Here is a 23,444-nt window from a genome sequence, read left to right on the forward strand (position 1 = left end):
ATGAAAAACGAAAAGCGATTGTCACGCTTTTACTTCAGGTAAACTGTCTCGCGTATAAATATCTATATTTCGAAGTCATTATTTACCACATCAGCTATAACGCTATTGGTTACGACGACGAAAAATGTCTTTATTGACGCGGCAGTCCGGGGTTCGATTCCCGACGCGGTCATATTTTCTTCTTGATTTGGAATTTTTAATTAGTTTAGAAACAAAAATTCATCTTCTAATGTTCATAATATGACCAAAACATCAATTTGAAAGAAAAAATGTTCTTTAGTCAAATCTGAAGGCATGCTGATTTAAAAATCTGACGTAACGTATTTCAAGTCGTAAAATTTTCTTGAATTATTTATTTTTATTTTGATGCACTACTAAAGGTTCAAACAGGGCCTCAGCACAAATATCTCCATTTCTTAAACTGCAACTAACATTTTTCTCGCCTAAAAGCAGCAAATGACAAAATACGTCCACCCTCTACACCCCTCCCTGCATAGTTGGTAGAAGCATTTTGAGCCTGCCCGCTTAGCTCAGTAGGTAAGAGCGTTGGTCTACGGATCGCGTGGTCGTGAGTTCGATCCTCGGGCGGGGCGTATGTTCTCCGTGACTATTTGATAAACGACATTGTGTCTGAAATCATTAGTCCTACACCTCTGATTCATGTGGGGAAGTTGGCAGTTACTTGCGGAGAACAGGTTTGTATTGGTACAGAATCCAGGAACACTGGTTAGATTAAATGCTCGCCGTTACATGACTGAAATACTGTTGAAAAACGGCGTTAAACCCGAAAAACAAAAGAAGCATTTTGATAAGCCGCGGACAACTTACTGATAAGAAGAGTGATAGCTTAAGGTACAAAGGAAATCTGAATGTTACATACGAAAAGTACATGTAGCTGTGAGGTAACGTGCATAGATATAAAAACTTGTTGTTTTATTCAAGCGCAGGCTCGAGTCCCGCATCAGCAATGCCTTTTTTTCCATTAAACTGAATTCAATTAAGTACTATTTCTATCAAAACTATTGACTTACACAGAAAAGTTGCCATTGACAAATACCAACTTAGCATTAAATTTTAATGACAAATGTTATCCAACGGACTCGTACTATCTAAATGGAAGGTCTGGTAACTGTGCCCTGTTTGTTACTTATTCACATGTATATACGAATCAGACCGTCTTGAAGTTTAATCAATATACTTTCAAATTGATAATATCATTACTTTGACATAAAAATCTATGACTCTTTTACAAGATATATAAAACAAAGATAAAGATTTTCTCGAAAGTCTGTTCTGTTAAATAACAATAAAATCTGTAATAAGATATTTTGGAAGCAAAGAATGCAACCAAGAATAATAATACCAGAACTTGAGGAATCGATTTGCAACTGCAGAGACAACGTAAAAGAAATTTTGCGAAATGTCGAGGTATGTCATAAGAAATTACTTTACAATTGATCTAAAAGAAACATATGGCCGATGTGTGACTGGAACCCATACTTTATAAAATGATCACCGTAGCATCATTTTATTTTTCTACGTCACCACTGCGTTTTTTTTCTCATTCAGAATTTAAGTGGTATTTGTATATCTGTTTATTTCATTTCAACAACTTGTCTAAGGATATCTAAAACCCTTCTCATCCTCATATATCGACTTAGCTGATATTTGATCAGGCAGACTGGTTTGTTACTATCATCTTTTTTCATGAGTCACCTAGATACATTTCTTTGTAACAAAGTCGTATAAGAAAGAAGTCATAAATTGTGGTTTGCATTTCACAAATATATTTCTGTTATATAAGAAGTGATGTTAAAAGTATTGTTGTGGCTGTTGAATGTGATATTTGGATTTTTTGTTGGGTAATTTTGATGTTATTCTATATCTTTTACTTTTCAGTATTCCAAAACAAGTATGTATTTATCTTTTTGATACAATGAAGATGTTCTCATTTCGTTATCTTACCATTTTAATAATTTAATTATGCCCCTTATTAGTAATAACAACGCAGTAGTGTAACATTGTTACTATTTCAAAGATTTTTAAGCATTCAGAGCTACTCGTTTACCGATGAAAAGGATACTTTTTAACAAAGTCTTAATTAGATTCTATAAGAGATCCTTTGGAAGAATGAAAAACTAATTCTTGCAAGCTAAAATCTGTTCACGAGAAATAATTATATGTGTGACACCTCTAATGCCTTGCAGCACTGTAATAAGCAGATCTCCATCATAAAGTATCATTGAATCTCAATGGGTAGAAAACAACAATAGCCACCTAGTCTAGAGCACACTTGACACACTGGAGTCCAAGTTTGGATCGACTTTACGGCCGCAACAAGGTACTTTAAGACTGCTTTTGCAACGTTTTCCCAAATCTATAAAGCTGAGCACATACTCTACCAAACATACAGCAGACTCTGTTTAATTAAATCTTCTTATGAAAGATTGTGTGATGTGGAACATCCCTCAATCCCCATTATGCTGGCTCAGGCTGAAATCTTTTAAAAACTTGGTTGAATGGATTCTGTTATCCAAAAAGGACCAGCAGTAACATCAACGTAGACCAAAGTACGGGGCTAGATTTTATGGCAACAACAGGGCACTTTGCTCTATATAACTGTTATACTTTGTCGAAATATGTTTTTGTAAATGTCACGTTTTTACACACCCGCAGATTCACTACAATAGGGTTTTCGCTTTGGGAGCGGTGTTGTTTTCTTTTTTCTTGCCTTTATTACACATTTGTTACATTATATAACATAATGCATGTATGCACTGTCGCCGTAAGAGGCAGACGTGTTTTGTTTTTCGCTCTTGAATATTATCATAATAACTCTGTTATTTGTGTTGAGGTTGTGCTCAAAATTGGATATAATGGATACGAATGTTCGTTGTATCTGTGTGTGCTTCTATGTTGCTGTATCTTCAGTGATTGTGTGGCCTGCATCCAGTGAAAGTTAAGATAATTTTCTTTATAAATTTACATCAGACAATACCTGTCATTCACCTGTAAACTATACCTACACAAGAGATCAATTATTGGATATCGGATCTACGGTATCGAACAATAGCGGATTAGGAAAATTAGACCCTGCGGCATATAGGATTCTAAGCTTACACAATAAAGCCTGTAAAAAGAAAACGCATAGACGTAAACGAGGTGGTACAATTAAAGCAATTCCTACACAAAATGGTGTGAACTTTAAACTTGATATACCCTAAGAAATGCAATCAGTACAAAAACATACGCGAACATGTATCATGCATTACCCTGAACAGTAGATCTGTTGTGAACAAAGATGATTTTGTAGGCAAATACCTCAGAGATTAGAGAATTGATTTCGCTCTTTTGACTGAAACTTGGTACTCGGACTAGAAACAACATCAGTTTGAAACTTCTGATTTGAACCAGAATGGTATTTTGAAACTCGTGTTCAAAAATTTGACAATATACGTAGTGGGTGTATATAGGCTCCCGCCTCTATTGACTGATAACCAGTTCGTTGTTGAATTCTTTGATTTCACCGAAAACATTTAACAACATTATGACAATTTTTCTTAAAATGGGTGATTTCAATTTGCATATTAACGGTGACAACGGTTCTATTACAAACTTCAAGGACTCCCTAGTAGCAATATGCCTGGAACAACATGTTGATTTCAGTACTCATACAGGAGGATATAGCTTGGATTTAGTCATAACGGAGTCACTTTATGGTGTTTGTTCAAGTAGAAAACTGTGAGCATGGACCATTTTTTATTTGATCACTGTGTTGTTAAGATGCTCTTAGATGTTAAAAAGAGACTATTACTAGTAAGAGCGTATCATTTAAAAACTTCCAAAATTGGAATGAATCGGAATTTTCCAGCGACCTAAGTGCAATAAACGTTGATTCGCAGAATAACAACAAGTATGAGTTTGAATCGGAAATAGAGGGTGTCCTGAATAAGCACACTCCCATAAAAGAGACAATTATAATTCAGAAAGCACCCAAACCATGGTTCATTAAAACTTTGCAACATCTAAAACAACAAGTAAGAAAGTCCGAGCGTACATAGAGGTGTTACGTTAAAACAGCATTATTATTATGCATTATTACTCTTCTTTCTTTATGAGAAACATTTATAAAGAGGAAAACTTTATGGTACCCCTACGTTCTTCTCGACCAGTAGCACGATTAAATCCTTGGACTTTGATTCAAACATACTATAATTATGACTTCAATAGTCGGGTCGTTAAAATGTAAAGAGTAACAAAGAAAAAGAGGTTATACAAGTCCTAAATCTGACTTTTTAAATAACATTTTAGCTTGACAAAATGCATTTGTACGACGCACGGAAAAAATAGCAACTAGCTACTGTTTAGACAATAAGTGTCGATTGCCTTGTTTGTGTTTTCCATTGAGCTGCCTTCAAAGTTAATAAGACTTTTTGATGATCATATACTACCAAATAACTGTATGTGATACTTACTTAAATAGCGGATAAAGAAACGAATATGCGTCACATTTCCCTGTATAAGTAACTAAAACCCTAACATTAAACGTATGCATGCCTTGTGTTCAGGTGTATTTTGTTATAATATATCAACGTTTGCCTTATTCTTTTCAATGTGAAATCGTTCATTTTGTACGAACTGCAAATGAAAAGGCGCCAAAGTTACCACACTGCTGCTTAGTAAAGGGCCGCTGTTTTAACGACGTCTACATATAGTCAGGGACAGTGTTTTTAGATAACATTGTTAACAAATGGAAAGGAAATATAGATCTAATGTAAATACAAGAATATAAGGATATTACATGCCTGTCTGTGTAAGACGGAGTATTCCATACCCGAGCGACATTGTGGAATGAAAAACCGAGGTGACAAATAGATTTTGATATTTCCGGATATTATTTTTTTATAGTTTATGACGTCATAATAGAGCCTGTATTCACGATTTTTTTTGTATTTATTTATTTTTTTTATTTATTTATTTATTTTGTTGCTGTTGTTTTATTCTATTTTTGCTAAACATCTGTAGAATATATGTCAGAAAGGTAAACTGTGGTATGATTGTGTTATATTTATCTTTTGATAAGAAATGATATATCCCGAACCATGATCTGTCGTTGAATGGAATCATTGTTTGGAATTCAGATGCAAAATAATAGTATCGTGAGGACTCAGCCAAAGTGACACAATAGAGCCGTATACGTATCTAAACCACAAACAACGATAACAGATTTAAGAGCAATTTACTACAATACAGTTTTGTATTGTATATGAACTAACCACCTAAAGAATCTACAATGTTAATTTTGAATTATAATTGCTCTCATTTAAAATTGAACAGATTTCCTTTAACTACACGACATTTTCAACTTTTAGTTTTAAGTATAAATTTAAAACGTTTTCCTGTAAGACCAGTAGGCTGAATAGCATAACTCGATCACACCAATGTTTTCATTACATCTGCTCCAGTCTGTCGCTAAATGTGTATGTGTTCTGAAGTATTTGAAATAAAAAGAGTTCATTCCTGTATTTTCTAAAGTTATACAACAAGACATTTTGTTTCTTAGATGATTGTCCTTCAATATCCAAAGTTTGAAGGAATTCTGTTACTGGAAAAAAATTCGTCCATCTCATATACAGAAACTCAAGCGTACGTCTTTAAGTTTCAAAACATTCTTACAAAATAAACCAATAATTTCCAGATATTCAAAATAAAATCTTCTTGTTTAACTGGAGGCCAGTGCCTTTAACAAAGTATGAACATATTAAACATTTATCTTCTATACAAGAACCGTTTGACCTTAGTTGATAACGCACACTTTGTAGTGTAAATGACATACCAATGAGAAGTATAGCTGGTTAATTAGATATGCATCTGTACATATTCTAGTACATATATAATGTACATGACATACTATGTTAATTATGAGGAACAATAGTGACAATTATAAACAAGTTTATAAAATACGTCTGTTAATCTGAAAGCCAGATAGCAGACTTCCTTAGTTGATACCTCCAACTACATACTTTCTAAAAATTATAGTGTAGGAAAAATCTTATGGTTTGAATATTCAAATGTAATAATAATTTGATAGCAATATGTCGCCTACGTACACCTGGTAGTGTAAATTTCAAACTAGCACGTTCTTTTGTGACTGAATATGCATTTGTATATTTTCCCTGTATACATGACATATTGTGTTATTTGTGTTAATGAAGAACATAAGTGACAGTATTTTTCGTGGACCTAATAAAGGTAACGTATTTATAAATTGTAACGGACAAAGAACCTGACCGCTAGATGGTTGAATTCCTGGGGTGAATCCTATAGCTACGTACTTACAGCAAATAAAAGCGTTTAAAAATTTCCTAAGAGGAGGGAGGAGGGTTAATTGACAGCTCAATGTATACTAGCTACTTCTGTAGCTTTGTTTTATCAAACTTCAAATACATCGATCTTTTACAAAGATCCGTTGCCATAATATTAGTTTTGGCACATTTATAACGTGTTTGACATGTGCTTTACATTCAGTGAACGTTCCCTATATCGCAGTTTTACACTATCTTAATTAATTTCTTACAGGGGGCTGTATGCTGGTTTCTGCACACAAACATATACATGTACAGGGACATGTTACAAAAGCCAAGTCTACTACAGAAGCTGTGGGTTTTTTGGGTGGTCAAGATGCGCTAGTTACAGGTAACAAGTTATTTCAACAATATAAATTCAGGTATGTATGAATAGTTACAGCACTAGGTGAGGTATCATTATTTCAACAATATGAACTTAGGTATGTGTAAACAGTTATGTAGCAAGTCGTGTCATTTCAACAATCTGAACCTAAGGTATGTATAAACAGTTAAAGCATTAGATAAGGTAGCAAGTCATTTCAGCAATATGAGCTGCAGGTATGTATAAACAATAGCTCATGTTTTAAGTTGACATATCCTATGTACAAAAGTTGTATATAAAGCCAATTTTAACGAAAATATAAATTATTTATGATGTTTGTGAAAATAAACGTTTAAAGGTGCAAAATAAAGACAAATGAATAGAAATAAACAAGACTACACATTTTGAAATATACCACTAAACATTACGATAGTCGTGCAATATTCTCTTGAAATCAACACATGTACAGAGAAACAAATGATTGTTTTTGTAAATTCTTAGACTGAAATGGATGGTCATTTTGTCCTACTTTCGTGTTTATCGCTTTTCCGTAATCGATCGGAAACTCTTCGGGATCACGTGATTTTAAAATTAATTCAAACGAATATCCGATTAAAGACAAAATAACTGTATTTCCATGATGGTAGTTATACACGATTTACATGAAAAATATGAGATGTCTAAAATTTTATTGAATTAATGTAGCCACAAGTACATAAATCAGTGTATTTAGGTAAATTTCACATTTTGTTCCCATCTACAGTATAAGATAGTTATTCATTTATTTTCTTAAAACTATGCTGAATAGAGAGTAACTGAAAAAGTTTGCAGACGAAGTTGTGAAAATACTTTTATTCGGGAAGGGCCTAAATTGTCCTCCCGAAAACTTGTAGTATAGCTGTATATTACCTGTATCATATGAATGTTAGTGAAACTGTTCTTCTGTACCTTATAAGTCAACAGCTGAATTGGTGTCTGATTTTATGTTGGTTTCACCTGTTTAGTGTTGCATTCGCGCAAAGCAATGTACCAGTGCGTGTTCATAAATATCAAAGAAGCTCTATAATATGAAATAAGGCAAATCAGGTTTAACTTTAAAAAATATTACAAAGAAACTATTCACTCCTCAAATGTGAAAATCTTCGAGAAGAAAGTGTAAATTCTCGTGAAAACAAATTTATATTTATTGTCATCATACCTATCGTAGTGAATATCATACTTGGCTAATTTTCCGGTGGCCGGTGTGATGTCATTTCCCCGCTTTCTTGTATTGGCTTTAAGATTATTTGTGACAATAATTTACAATTTCTTTCTAAAGGAAAATAATCATTTTTCAACAAACTAGAAATCTTTCTTGCATGATTTATTGGTGAAAAATAATTTTCATCAACCGAATGAAGTTCTGTAATCTCTGCGGAGAGAAGTGCTTACTGTCTGCTAGGTGCGCCTTGTTAACTTCCGGCGAAACCTCCTAAATACACCACCAAATGTGAATGTATACTTGCGCTTTCGTAAAGCTCGGTTCCCAAGCAGGCCCTTCACCTTTGGACCATAATATATGTTAACCCATAGATATTAAAAGAATTTAGGTCGTCAGATAAATGACATTACATCACTGAAGCATTTGAAAGTTTAGCTAACAACATATTTTTTCTAAACGTCTAAGACATTTCACATTTCAATAATGTACTATTAACAATATGGCTATTAAAGAGGACATTAGAATTTCGATAAACGAGCGAAACAAGACGCACACTACTACGTTGCAGAATTACTGTAACATGATATTGTTTTATAAATTTATTGAATATTTATGCAGATCATTCGTTGATGAAAGAATACTTATTTATGTCTTCTTGACGTTATGATAAATGTATCTAATGTACCATTTTATTTTAATGGACAAGTGGAAAAAATATATGCTTGAAAATTTTAGTCTTATAACTTGTAACTTAACAGAGGTCTTAATTTTAACAGATTAAAACAAAATATATCTTTACTTCAATATTCAAATGAAATTGTACACCGAGATCAGACTATAAAGTATTAAAGATATCATATAATAGATAGCCTTGAACTACATGGAGAAATCAGAGAAGATTTAAGATATAAACAAGGATTGTGTTGCAACTGTTATTATTTAAATGGACTCTCAAATTTACTTGCAACACCGAGACATTGTTATTCGTGTTTTTCTTTTATATCTTACACCGGCGATATTTATATCTATTTGTTAACATTTGTAATTGAAATGACTAAACTTTTAAATCAAGTATTTAATTACTTTTACTTAAAGCTGTAATAAAAACGATTTTTGTCAAATCCATTCATTATCTAAATTCTAGAAAGATAAGTCGTTGCTGATTCGGTTTAACTTTTCTACTACCCCAATATTCACGTGCTGACTAAGTCGTTGTAAATATATACAAGAAATTTTAACTCAGAGGTTCAGTCACAACTGAACAGTTGAAAAACACTGGCTATATGATTTTGTCCATTTACATGATTTAATTCAAGCCCAGCCTTCACATGATATCTTAAACACTGTATAGACCGTTTTAGAAGCAGGATTGTACTTTAATGAAGAGATGTTTTTGTAAAAATGAACGAGTGACAAGTTATGAGGATAAAACTGTCAAACATACAAACTTGATTGAAGATAAAATGGTACGTTAGAAATCATCACCGCACCAAGAGATAAATATGTATCTCTCTTTCAACAACGAATGATCTGTGTAAATATTTAAAAGATATGAAAACAATAACAAGTTACAGTAAATTTCAGCATTTTCAGTATAAGCCGTGTTTCAATTGAGTTAAACTATACATTTATCGAAATTCTAACGCCTTTTTAAATATTTACGGCCATTTATATAGTTAAAAGTACATATATGAAATTTGTTAGACGTTAAGAAAATCATGTTGTGCATGGCATATTTAAATTGTAACAAAGTCAAATCATGCTTTAATGTTATTTAATTCATTTGACGGCCAAAACACTTCAAATGGGTTTTGAGTTTTATGGTTTGAATGCTTATACAGATTCATTGATATTCATGAACACATATACTGGTAATGCATTACAGACCAAGCTCTTATTCCTGCAACCAGACGTGTTATAGGCAATCGTGTTGTACTGGGTATACAGGAAGTAGTTGTAATACACGTAAGTAGTTCATTGTTATTTTTAGACTGGAACGTTTATTGGATAGAATATTTCTGTTGAGTTTAACGACGCACCAAAACAAGTATAGGTCATATTGCGCCTTTTCAGCATTGATGGTGGAGGAAGACCGCAGGAGCCCCTCCGTGCATTATTTGCGAGCGGGCACTTTGTTAGAACTACCGACCTTCAGTAAGCCAGGTGGGTGACTTCCTTACATGACGAATTCACCGCCATGAGTTAGGCTCGAACCAACATTCGTGAGGGGCAAGTGATTTTCAGTGAGAGAGAAAACACTTGGCCACGGAGGCCCTTGGAAAGTATATGTTTTATTCTGTATTAATATTTCGAACTTCTAAGGTGTAATGATTCAGAATTCCAGTCATACAGGTTAAAACTCGTATCGTCCAACAACCTGGATCCTGTCGATTATATTTCAAGAGGGAATTGCGTATTCACCGCACCGTATCATTTATCGCATTTTTAATACATTACATTTTCTTTGTAACACCAAAAAAACAAAGACAAATATCAAACAGGGAATGCCACGTACCAAAATCGCAGCCTCCCCAAAACGAAACCTACAGCACGCAGACGTGCACACCACAAACACACACACATACACGTGTACACACACAAAGCTAACACACGAGGACAAAACGAACAAACAAAGAAACACACACACATTCACGCGCACACACACAAAGCCTACACAAGAGGACAAAACGAACAAACATAGGAACACAGTGGGGCACCGCCTTGGAACGGTCAGTGGCAAAAACACCACTGGGGAGCTTAAACCGGTTTATGGTGCGCACCCAACCTCACTCTTACCCCCACCATGTTCCAAAGACACGGGACAGTGTAAATAAAAGTAATCCCCTCCAGGTGAATACACTTTTTGCAATATCACAGCTCGGCTAATCCGCAAACGGGAATATATGAGCATGTCGGCTTTTTCTCATGTATGCAGCCCGTGGTGTGGTAGCCCGTTATTGTACAAAAAGAATGGGAAAATGATTTTTTCTTATACATGCACCATTATTGGTATATAATATGACAGGATAAAATTAAATTATTGTGTTTTCAATTTCACTAATATGTTGCATAACATGTACCTTTTTCATGCTTTATTTTATAAGGATGAAATGCACATTGGGTCAAAAGACTTTTACATCGAATATTCAGAAAGCAGTAAAATAAACTTAAGATGAGTGAATGTCACATTTTACCTAAACTATCAAATTTGAATGTGTGCACATCTCCAGACAGAACTTAAAAAAGTAAAAGCAAAACTTCTTTTTCTTTCTAAAGGCATGGTAAAATTTGTAATATATTCCAGAATAAGTTTCTTATTATTGAACAACGATCATTTGTCCTTTAAGAAAGAAATGCCAAAAAGAAGATATATTTTTGTAAAGTTATCACATGATATTAAATGAAAGTTTGATAATAAAATCTCACTTATTGAAAACTGACTTTCCAGTAAAATATGACCCCTGTTTATTGGAATCACACCGTGAAAGTCATTAGCCCCCAACTGTGCTGATAAAGACGAAAATTCCTTAGCCAACTGCCACGATCTAGGCCTTTTAAGCCGGTGCTAGTGGGCGTGAGAGGTGTTGCTTCATAAAAACGACTTTCATTTTGTTCCCAAAGCATATTCTTATAGAGTTTACGGACGCCTCCGTGGCCTGGTGGTTAAGGTCGGTGGGGGTCCTCCGTGGCAGAGCGATTACGGTTGCTGAGGGGCCTCCGCGGCCGGTTAAGGTCACTTAGGGGCCTACGTTGCAGAGTGGTTAAGGTCGCAGAGGGGCTTCAGTTGACGAGTGGTTAAGGTCACTTAGGGGCCTATGTGGTCGATTGGTTAAGGTCGCTGCCCTTAACTGAGGGACCTCCGTGGCCGAGTGGTTGAGGTCGCTGACTTCCAATCACATGCCCTTCATTGATATGGATTCGAGCCTCACTCGGGGCGTTAAATTCGTCAATGTGAGGAAGGCATCAAGGTGGCTTACTGAAGGTCGAAGGTTCTATCCAGGGGTCCGCCCGTGATAAAATAATGCACGGCGGGCGGGGCACCTGAGATCTTCCTCCATCATCAAACCTGAAAATTCGCTATATTACCTACAATAGTGTCGGTGCAGCTTTTAACACAAACACAATAAATAAATGAATACAAATTTTACTGTTATTGTTATGGAAAGGAAACTATACAGCAGCGGTTTTGTAATCTAGTATTGTATATGAGAAAACGAATGTGAAACTCTTTGTGATCAATTATCCTAACGTCTAGATTAAAACCATGTTTATAAGACAGAAAGCAATAAAAGACAAACTTTCGTACATTGAGTGTCGGGCAAGGTCTGCCCTTTATGATAAATGCTTGAATACACGAGCTTGTTTGCTGTTTTTTGTGTATACAGGTGACCTTCAATTCTTTCCAAAGTGCCGAAATCTCTCATATTTGGAAGCATACTTTATTGGCAATTTGGCGTATTTGACAATGTCAGCTACAAGGTTCATCAGTACCACGCATAAACGACACACTGCTTGTTTATGGTGCCGATACAAAACAAAATTGAGAAGTACTTGTGCCAAATTGTCAAGCGAAGTTGAACTATTTACACTGTACGAAGCATTCATATCATGAAAGCATTTTCACTAGTGAGAAAAGCGAAAAATAAAAACAACCTCATTTTCAACGGCACAACTGCATTCATCATAAAATTTAATATACTTTTTAAATAGATTTTCTCAATTCTTTGTGATACGTTTCAGTTCTTTAGGTGCCCAGCAAGTTTTAACTGCTGAATGAAATATTATGTATCTTCCCTGTAATATTCCATACTTTGTAATTTAAAAGATTGATAGATTTCTCCTAATATAGCTCTCTGTAACGGTATGACGTACTGTCCGAACGGCGGCACCTGTCAATCTCCAGATGAATGTTCATGTCCAACTGGATTTTCTGCTCCCCTTTGTAATGGTTAGTATAAGTTATATAATAATTGTATTATCAGAACATAAACAGTCATATTATGGACGCTGTGATCTCTTATATATAACTGACATCAAAAAAGATCATTTTGCTTTAACGTACTGTTGTTTCCTTTAAAAAAATTCCTGCGTGTGTTCTTTACGTGTACTGTCAGAAGATTCGTCTCCCTCATATAGCAAGTACGTGCCGACGCGAAAAAAATGTATATTATTTTAATTTTAAATGAAGAATCAGTTACGTTTATATTGATTTAGATTGAACAATAAAAACGGTTAACATGTATTTCAATGATATTTCAAAGCCATGTGTCATTATTCTCTTTAAACAATACTTGTTCCATACATATCAAAGGCTGGGGTGTTACTGCAAATACATCTGGATTGTTTTATTTCTCCCCTCATTATATAGCACGTACATTTACTGGACTGTAATTGTTCCAAATGCAATTTTTATTTATTGACATATAACTCTAAATTACATGCGCCAGTAAGTTAGAGTTAAACAGTAAACCGGCATAAAAGATATGAAACCATACTTTGTGGAAGTACCTGTCGTGTGGCAAGCGTTACACAGCACATAACCTTAGCTAATACTTTAACGTCAATACAATTAGTCATTTACACTTTACTAGACACAGACGAGTGTTCAAAAGCTTCACACGGGTGTCAACATGACTGCAGAAACACAGCTGGATCTTACCATTGTACATGTCGGGCTGGATATGGACTGAGCAATGACCTCATGACATGCCTTGGTATGTGCATTGTATAATCCTTGTACACATATCAAACAATCAAACATGATAAAATGTTTCTGGTGTTCGATGTAAACGTGAGAAGTGAAATTTTCAATAGTTAAAAATCATTTTCTTAATTGTATTTTATTCTTTAAAGAAATACGTAGGAAGGACTTTTAAGCTTAATTAATAAAATTAAGTTAAAATGATAGTTTATAAAATAACAGGGGACTACTTATACTGAATATAAATCTTTGGCATTCATATCATTTAATTTATTAGAAGGTTACAATTATCAAAATAAAAGCAAATGTTTTAATCAGTGGACTGTGGTCATCCTGGCGATATCGATAACGGCACAGTGTCCGTTTCGTCAACATTATCCGGCGCTATGGTTACTTATACATGTAACACTGACTACAATATGACGAGTGGAGACAGAGTACGACAGTGCCAGAACGACTTCACGTGGAGCGGCACTAAACCAGCTTGCATCTGTAAGTTATCCAATATTTTTATTTGATCCGACAGAAAACCTTTCGAAAGCATGAATTGTAGTCCTGTTGATCTGTACAAACATCTGGCAATTACACAGACTGCTGACTTTGATACACTTTGGCATGACTAAGGCCAATTTGAATGGCAACGTAGTTCCATTTAGTACTACGTCATGTTGAATACTAAAGATGGTTACAAACCCTTATATTTCTATTCAGTTTCCAACCACTGTAAAAGTTCCCCATGTAAAAATGGAGCAACATGTGTTAATGCTATTGGTGGCTTCCTGTGTACCTGTAGTCAATGGTGGAGCGGACAGATTTGCGAAACTGGTAAATGATGTTATAACAGATATATCAACAAAACATTAGAACACAGTACGAATAACCGTATGTCGTATATCTACAGTAACAACAACCATTTATCTTATATCAACTGTAACAACACCAGTTATCATATATCAATAGTAACAACAGCCATATGTCATGTATCAACAGTAACATCAACTATTATTCATATATCAACTGTAACAAAACCATTTATCATATATCAACAGTTTTAATATCACATGTCAAACGTAACAACCACCATTTATCAGACATCAGCAGTACCCCGTACGTTTGTGACCCTCGAAATTCGGTCCATTTTGAAATTCTCTAGGTCACCACAAAACTACCGAAAAACATGTGCTTTCCGTAGGAAACAAAAGTACAGAAGTAGGTCACACCTGTCAAATCTTGTTGTTTTTCTTTTCGCAAAATGCGTTTAATGTAATCGCATGCATAACGAATGTCAAAAGTATATCGCATGCATAACATTTACATAGCTGAGTTATTCCTAAAATTACCAAATTTTAAAATCAACCCAATATTTTTCAAAATCAACACAGTATTTATCATATCCCCACGTCGTCCGCGATGTCCATTTTGTGTTGCTTGAGGTCAAAATCATTTTGTGCTTTGAAGGCTAAACACATTTTTTTCAAGTTAGTACTACCCTTTATAAATTGCATTTTATGTTTTAGTTTGTAATAGAGTTTGATTAACCATAATTATTTTCCCAGAACGTCAAACATATAATGGAAAACTTGAACGTAAATTGGTTTATACGAATTTTATGATTAATTATCCTTCACACCCTTACGTCTGAGTTTCAGTTGCTTTGACGTTTTAACGGTTAGACTGAATCATCACTAGGCCCATACCTCTTGTACCAATAGTATTCTTTCTCGCTTTTTACTTTTGATTCCAGGTTAAACTCTTGATGCACTTTTAGTCCATCTCGTCATTACCGAATGGCTTTAAGTAGTTGTTCCGCATCATCACCTATTATATGAACAAGAGCGCCAACATTTCTTGAGTGCTGTTAAAGTTTGCTGCACTTTCACTCTGTCTCAGCTATAACTTTAATATACTAAACAAGTTGTTCCACATCATCACCTATTATATGAACAAGAGCGCCAACATTTCTTGAGTGCTGTTAAAGTTTGCTGCACTTTCACTCTGTCTCAGCTATAACTTTAATATACTAAACAAGTTGTTCCACATCATCACCTATTATATGAACAAGAGCGCCAACATTTCTTGAGTGCTGTTAAAGTTTGCTGCACTTTCACTCTGTCTCAGCTATAACTTTAATATACTAAACAAGTTGTTCCACATCATCACCTATTATATGAACACGAGCACCAATATTTCGTGAGTGCTGTTAAAGTTTGCTGCACTTTCACTCTGTCTCAGCTATAACTTTAATATACTAAACAAGTTGTTCCACATCATCACCCACATCATATAACACGAGGTCGATTAACTCTGGTACCAGTAATACATGTATTATGTTGTTTTTGTTTTTTGTTGTTTTTTTACTTAGAAATTAATTTTTGATATCCTGATGTATTTTGTTTCAGTCGAAGAGTTGCCATTTTTTTATATTTGCATATATAATATTTTACCATTTAACGATAACAGGGGGAATACGTCAATAGCTTGCTAGCCTATACAATGATTTATATTACTTAAGAAGACAGAGTGCTATTTAAAATGAGTTCATGATATAAGTTTGCATGTTGCGAGTTGGTCAAATCAAAATATCTTTTGCAGATATTCAGCCACCATTGCTGACAGGATGCAGCGATGATGTCTATTTAAATGCTACAGACCACACTGTACAATACAGTTGGATAAAGCCAACATTTACAGACCCTAGGGGCTCTGACTTAGAAATTGTCTCTAACTACCCAAGTCCAGAATTTACCTTTCCTTGGGGAGATTACACAATACAATATGTAGCAACAAAGACGTCTAATGGATTACAAACTGAATGCTCATTCCAGATCAAAGTGAGGCGTAAGTACATGTAAGGTTACTTAATAAGTAAAATGTTCAAAAAACTGAAAAGTTCAAACAACTAAAGTACGTGTGCAGCTTAATATTTCTTTGTCAATAAAATGCCTTACTGTATATTCTGTTAAGGCATGTTTTTAAGAAACAACCCTTATGTGCATATTTTGTCAATATTTTACAGCAACACCATGTGAGGAGCTCAATGTCCCTGTTAATGGAGCACGGTTATGTAACGGCTGGAGGACGGATTATGGCAGGTTCTGTTTAATTATGTGTCAGCAAAACTACACAATTGGGCCTACTCATAATTATTACACATGGCACGTGTGTGGCGCGTCTGGCAATTGGATCGCCGCAAGTCCAGTTCCTGATTGTGAAGGTAATTTATCAATTATAAAAGGAAACAACAGATATTATATACATGTAAGTGTCCAATTTGTACATTTTCATTGATTTCTTTTAAACATAGAGATACGAAGGTTGATCAAGAATTAGTGCCAATGGTGTCGTCAGCTTTTATAATAAAAAGAAAATAGCAAAGGTTCCTACCCAGTTACCATGATATTATCGATATTAAAAAAAAATATCGTAAAAATATAGTGCATATTTCTTGAGATATTGACATTCACGGAAAGCATGGTAACGACGACTGCCGTACGTCACTGACGTCATTAACGCCAGAAATAGGCAGCTTTTCACTGAGTGGTAACAAGTGATAGCATTACAAAGTGAACTTACCCTGGGAAGTTAATGCGCTATAGACTTTGTGACAGTACTTCTGGATCAACAACCCTCGTGATACTCGTTTTGTGCATGAAGACTGAAATTTCCGCTTTTTATACTGACCATCAAACTTCGTCTTAAGCGAGTTAGCAAGTCCATGAAATATTGCAAGAATGAGCTTTATAAAGAAAGAAATTGCATGGTTTATTTTACTTTGCTTATCAATAAGAAAGAAAGTATGTGTCTGTAATAACCTTCTTTTTACCGTTTTTAGTATAATTTAGAAACTTGTATCTGTTACAGGCATTTTCTAAATTTAGGCATTTTGTATAATGTCCGAAAATTAAGGCATTTTACAAAATGACTAAAGTAGTTGGTCATTATGTAAATTGCCTAAAAAATGTAAGGTATTTTGTATAATGCCTAGACAAACACTGACCATTTTAAGATATTGCCTGATAATACTCCGGCAATTTCTTAAATTGTTAGATTGACTGTCATTATAGTAAGGCCTTAATGGCCTTTGTATACCTGCTGGTCATTGAGCGAGATGCTTTCAGGGCAGATTTCCCCTTACATGTGCATAATGAAAAATCACATTTACTGTTAAATAATAAATTATACTGTAGTTTCTCATTCTCCTATTCACAAAATGGCACAGGCACAGATTGGCATGTCTAATGAACAAAGGTTTACAATTTATTTAAAAACAGAGCAAAACAACAACAAGAGTCTTGTATGGCCTAGGCCGAAATATGAGAAAATCAAAGTAAGTCCTGGACTATTGGATTGAAGTTTGTTCAGTTTATGAAAAACAACAGTTATCATTCCGGAATTAAACGCAGTCCATACAACGCTATGTTTAGTTGTGATGCTAAAATGGGTTTAACCACGTCGTTCCTTCTGAATGATATTATATTCTGTCTTCACTGGAAAGCAAAGACGATCTTCAGGCACAGCTTGACGAATCTCAGACAGAGTCTTGCACTAGCTGCTCTCAGACAGAATCGGAGTGTGAAGGAGAAACTGAGTTGCATACAACTGATGATGACGCACAAATCGAAATTCATGCAGAGGATGAATTTGTATGTGCGTATGCAATAAGTCAGGTGATGGTGCGCATAAGTGTTCGATGTGTCACAATACTGTTCATGCTATTTGTGGAACCATAAACGGAGACGAAGGCTACGGTTCTTCAGTTGTTTGTCAACTTTACGTTGCTGAACATACTATTATTCTGAAAGATCAGTAGCTGCAAATTCACTTGAACAGCAGTCTAATAGAATGATTAAAATGTCAGAAAAAAATCTTATCAGACGTTGAAATTGGTACAAATGTTCTGATTCCAATACCTTCAGTCGATCGCGGTAAGGGTGATCCAAAGAATGTGATGGCTATAATTCTGTCAAAATCTGAAACAAGTTATATACTTGGAACGAAAGAAGGTCAATTGATTGGAAAGTATACTAGGAATCAATTTAATGTCGCTGACAGTGTGTTTTTGACGCCTACATCTGAGAATATGCACAATGAAATTTCTATAAACACCCATGCTTAATAAGCTGTTATTTTTATTTTATCTCAATTAGGCAATTTACAAAATGCCTACAACTATTTTCAGGTATTCTACAAAATGCCTTGAAAATTCAGTCATTTTGTAAAATGACTAAAACACACAGTCATTTTACAAAATGCCTAAAAGTTTCAGGCATTATACAAAAAGCCTAAATTCAGAAAATGCCTGTAACATATCTAAGGGTGACGCACTTTATCCAAAAAGTTACCTTCCGTAATAAATATCCCCTACTTGAGGGTACCGGATCACAGAATTCAGATATCTGTCTTAAAATACATTATAATTATGCCTTTATATGTGCAGTGAAGTAAAATGGGTTTATCATGTCAGAAAATTGAAAAAAGTCATTTTCTGTAGTATCTACTCTATCAGATGCAGTTATAACTTTGGGTATAGGGAGCACTGTATATTAAAAAAACCTTTGAATCAAACCGTAGCTCTTTATTTATCTATTTATAGTTCCAGTGGTGTCTGAGTATGAAGGAGAATATTATCACCCGGAATATGCTAGCTATGTCTTTTCGTCTTCGTGTGAAGATGACGTCACGAGGAACACACTGCAGACACTGTACATTGAATATCTGAAAGGAACAGACGGATTTTCTTCCTTCTGCTCAACCTTTGAAAGTGAATGTATGAAAGAAAATGTTGATGTCAAGTGTAATACATAATTTTTCCCATATATTTAGGGAGCTTAACCTGTAAGCATGTGGCACCAAAGTGTTTAGTCATGTGAAACAAAATACATTTAGAAGAATCAAGAATTAACATGATCCCAGCTTATGATTCATACATCTATTCAACTATGTATATAAAATTATAATTGTACATCAGTGCTTCCTAGCAAAAGACTTTGCCTTCGTCACTAATTAGAATGATTGTATAAACCATGTTTGCACTCTATCGCCTTTATTTCTTCACCAGTCTTAAGCGTACTGTGACAGAATATGTATGATTTAAAGATCGCGGCTAAGTTCGATTATGGGTAAAACTGGATCAGTCTGTAAATGCCGTATTTTAGCAAGTACACACTATTACGTTCATTTGCTAGAATGTGTTCGTTCATGTTCAATTTTGTAAATTATCGGAGTTGTAGGTATAGATTTATTTGCCCTTGACATGTCATTTTCGCTTTGTTTACACTCTAACACTAGTTCGTTTTCAATACTAATAGTATTTTAACATAATACCCGAAAGATCTCGAGCAAGTTTGATTATGTTCCCTTGACTTATCAAAAAATGTGTATTTCACCATATGTGCGCTAATCCTTTCGACTACTACAAGGCAGGCTGCGAATGACAAGTTTAAATCTACACATCAAAACAACATTCATTGATCATATACTTACCAGCTTTCGGCGCAGCTATATTAAGCTCGCTTTTACCGGAAGTCGACAAGAGCTCTCGACAGCTGGTAAAGACGTTGTTTGAATGAACTATTAGACGTGAAAACCTAACTTTGTAAGGCATCTTTTGATTGGATGCTATCGCATAAAATGATTCGTGAGATACTGTTCTGTTTTCAGCCTTTCGTGAAAATTGCTATTTTTATATTACATAAACAGTTCAGCTGAACATCAAAACAATTGTTTTTGACTCAAAGCTAATATCATCGATGTGTATAGCAATTACGCCTTTTCTATCGATGAAACACTTGTTACTTTTTCTGGTAGCATTGTACACCATCATTAATTTAATTTGCCTGACTGCACATGGAATAACTGTATTCGTTGGAATATTACTTTCTTTTATTTAGTTTATACTAATTTATTTTAGGTCGATTGTGAAGCAAGTTCTTCAACTTATATTAATCACTCATTCCTGATGGAATTCATCGCCACGAGGGTATGAGAGAAGAGGCCAGTTTCCCTTTTAATGCTGAGCGCCAAACATGGAAGCTACGGTTCCATTTTTCACGTCTTTGGTATGACGTGGCCGGGGATCGAACCCACGACCTCCCGCACTCGAAGCGGACGCTCTACCACTCGGCTATCGAGGTAGTTGAAAAGATTACTGAAAATAATAAATATATAATGGATCCTAATGAATAAGAATGTTTACTTTTTGATGGGTAAAGAAAGGCATTAGGTTGAAACATCATATTATTCGTTTGAGAGTTTTGTTTCTTTTGTCATTCAAGCTGAAATTGCTAGTGTCTAAAAACAAAGAACGAATAGTCGAAATCCATCCCTGCGGCTAACACAGAAGTCACTGTGACGCTATTAACTGTGCAATGGCAGCCCTAACCCCTCCAAAACATGATCATGCATATAACTTATGTCTGAGTAACAGGTTTGTTGTAACCGTTCTATGCACAGCTCGTTTTAGTGTGGGGTTATAGCATGTTTAGCTTCACAAATATTTCAGCGCTAGATGCCGTCGCCACAAGAGTCTATGTTTGAATCTAACATAGTCTCTACGATCGGTTCATAACGCACAGTTGGTGCTGATTTATGAACATAACACTGACGAGAGCTTATAATGTAATGAACTGTAAACAGTGGTGTTATCTCATTCATGAAAAGTACCCTATATGGGGCATAAGATGGAGTATAGTTGGATTTTGAGGTCAGCAATGTTTTTGTACCTTTAATAATGGAACGGTCCGTTATTTAGGTAATGTTATTCAGTTATTCAGTACGATAGTGGTTCTTACCTTCAAAAGGCAAAGTAAACCATGCTGGTTTCCCTAATCAGCAGACGAGTCTATAAATTGAACTCTCAAATGTCAAAATCAAACTATAACAGGGATACTTATTTGTTTTTGTATTTTGCTGTCAAACTTGGTGGATTCATTTGAGTTTTATATACAATTACATAATAACCTATTTCATTTGTCTGAAAATTATTTAGTCTGGATTTAGCACCGTTTTTCAGAAGTATTTCAGAAATGTAAAGCACATGTATCATAGTAGTATAATGTTTTATTTTATCAATTTGATATAGAAAACTAATTGGCTATTTACAATTGATCAGCGTCTTTCCATTTTGTTTCATTAATACATTTTAACATTTTAGGGTTTTATCCTTTTCGTGTAGAAAAATATTCAAATGATATTTTTATTCCCGATTTTTTTTCAGACGCTTAAATTCAGTTATTCAAAGAACTATAAGAATGTCTCATTTTATTCAGAGGATTAAAGTTTTTATAGTGAAAAGCAAACTGGTTTGGATGCCTTCTTTATTTCTTAACTGTTTCAAGAAAGTAAATCCTTTTTTGTCTGCAACCGCTCGGTCGCGGAAAATAATGAGTAATAAAATCTGTAAAAAGGTCAAAACCTGTAAATTACAGGTTTTAACAACGAGTCATATTAAGTATTGGCGATTTCTGACCAATGTCGAACTCTTTCTCTTCAGTGCACGTTGTCCTTCATTCTTGTCCTAAAACGTCTGTCCGAAAACGTTTATCCGAAAGCGTATATAGAGCTAGTGCCAAATTCGAACGTATATGTGGCACAAAAACACAGTTAGTTGCCCTTGTTTTACCATATAAAGGAAGTGGTTACGCTGAAAATAGTTCCACTGTTTGATGGTGAATATTGTTGAAACCTGCACTTAATGTCATAACTGAATAGAGGAGATATGAAATAGCAGGTACATACGGAATCCTGATTCCGCCATCGACTTTTCGACTAGACAGATACGCGAAAACTTGAAATTAAGCATCTAATTTCACCTTTTCGCGTTAAAAATTTACCGCGAAAAGTCGAAAACTTGAAGTTTTTAACACGGCAATTGTCGTGCAAACGTCAACTTCTCGATCTAGAATCAAGCGCGAAAAGTAGAAATTTAAAAGCCTTAACTTCAACTTCTCGCGCAAAGATGTCCCACGAAAAGTAGAAATCTTGAAGTTTTTGACCCGAAAATTGTCGTGCAAACAGCAACTAGTCGACCCATAATCTAGCGCGAAATGTTGAAATTAAGTGGCCTATCTTCTACTTTTCGTGCCAGTTCTTTGGCCGATAATTTCGCGATATTATCGCGTAAATTTCGACTTTTCGTTCTGGGACTAACTAACTAACCCTAATCCTAACCCTACAACGAAAAGTCGAAATTTAAGCGATAATATCGCGAAATTATCGACCAAAGAACTGGCACGAAAAGTAGAAGTTAAGACTTAAATTTATACTTTTCGCCCTACGAATTCAGTCGATAAGTTGACATTTGCACAACAATTGTCGCGTTACAAACTTCGACTTTTCAACTTTTCGAGGAAATATCTTAGCACGAGAAGTTGAAATTAGCTCTCTTAATTTCTACTTTTCGCGCTTGATTCTAGGTCGAAAAGTTGACGTTTGTACGACAATTGTCGGGTCAAAAACTACAAGATTTCGACTTTTCGCTTTCCTTCTCCCAGTCAGAAAAAAAAAGTGATTGTGGGAATTACTTTAACTTCAGCAGTTAAATTGAAATACGTAAAATGATATATTAAAAAACAGTTTATGAAAGTTCTGCTAATTCGCCAATTTAAATGCATTTTTGTTAGCCGATTATTTGTTGGGAGTTTTTCTTTGTTTCAGTTTACAGAAAAACAAAGAACGCACCAGTGTGGTCTCTCTAACATTAATAGTTCACATTTTGATGAAGTGATATTTAACAATTATGTATCAGAAAATGGTATCGTCTGTTTATCTTTTTAACTGAATAAAAAGTCTGCAAATTTATTTCATTGATTTTTTTTTTTTTTTTGGTTTGATTCTTTGTTGTTGTTTTGTGTTTTATTTATTTATTTTTTAATG

At 34.7% G+C, this 23,444-nt stretch overlaps 2 protein-coding genes across 5 annotated transcripts in view; one reads left to right on the forward strand and one right to left on the reverse strand.

Annotated features, from left to right (window-relative positions):
- The window catches only part of LOC123529008 (uncharacterized), an 80,397-nt gene that overhangs the window by 49,123 nt on the left and 7,830 nt on the right, over positions 1-23,444 (reverse strand). The gene's annotated exons all lie outside the window — the stretch shown is intronic.
- Positions 1,708-23,369, forward strand: LOC123548774 (neurogenic locus notch homolog protein 1-like). 4 transcript variants are annotated; one of them, XM_053524713.1, is made up of 10 exons: positions 1,708-1,862; positions 6,580-6,696; positions 9,756-9,835; positions 12,720-12,818; positions 13,462-13,584; positions 13,890-14,063; positions 14,283-14,396; positions 16,164-16,409; positions 16,588-16,785; positions 19,165-23,369. In XM_053524713.1, the coding sequence occupies exons 1-10, from the start codon at positions 1,810-1,812 to the stop codon at positions 19,374-19,376; spliced, it is 1,416 nt and encodes a 471-aa protein (XP_053380688.1). In that variant the 5' UTR covers positions 1,708-1,809; the 3' UTR covers positions 19,377-23,369. The 4 variants fall into 4 exon arrangements, with proteins under 4 accessions (XP_053380688.1, XP_053380690.1, XP_053380691.1 ...); XM_053524715.1 differs by lacking the exon at positions 9,756-9,835; XM_053524716.1 differs by lacking the exons at positions 1,708-1,862; positions 9,756-9,835 and adding an exon at positions 2,232-2,341.

The sequence above is a fragment of the Mercenaria mercenaria genome, chromosome 15, assembly GCF_021730395.1.
Source record: "Mercenaria mercenaria strain notata chromosome 15, MADL_Memer_1, whole genome shotgun sequence".
NCBI classification, from domain to species: Eukaryota; Metazoa; Mollusca; class Bivalvia; order Venerida; family Veneridae; genus Mercenaria; species Mercenaria mercenaria.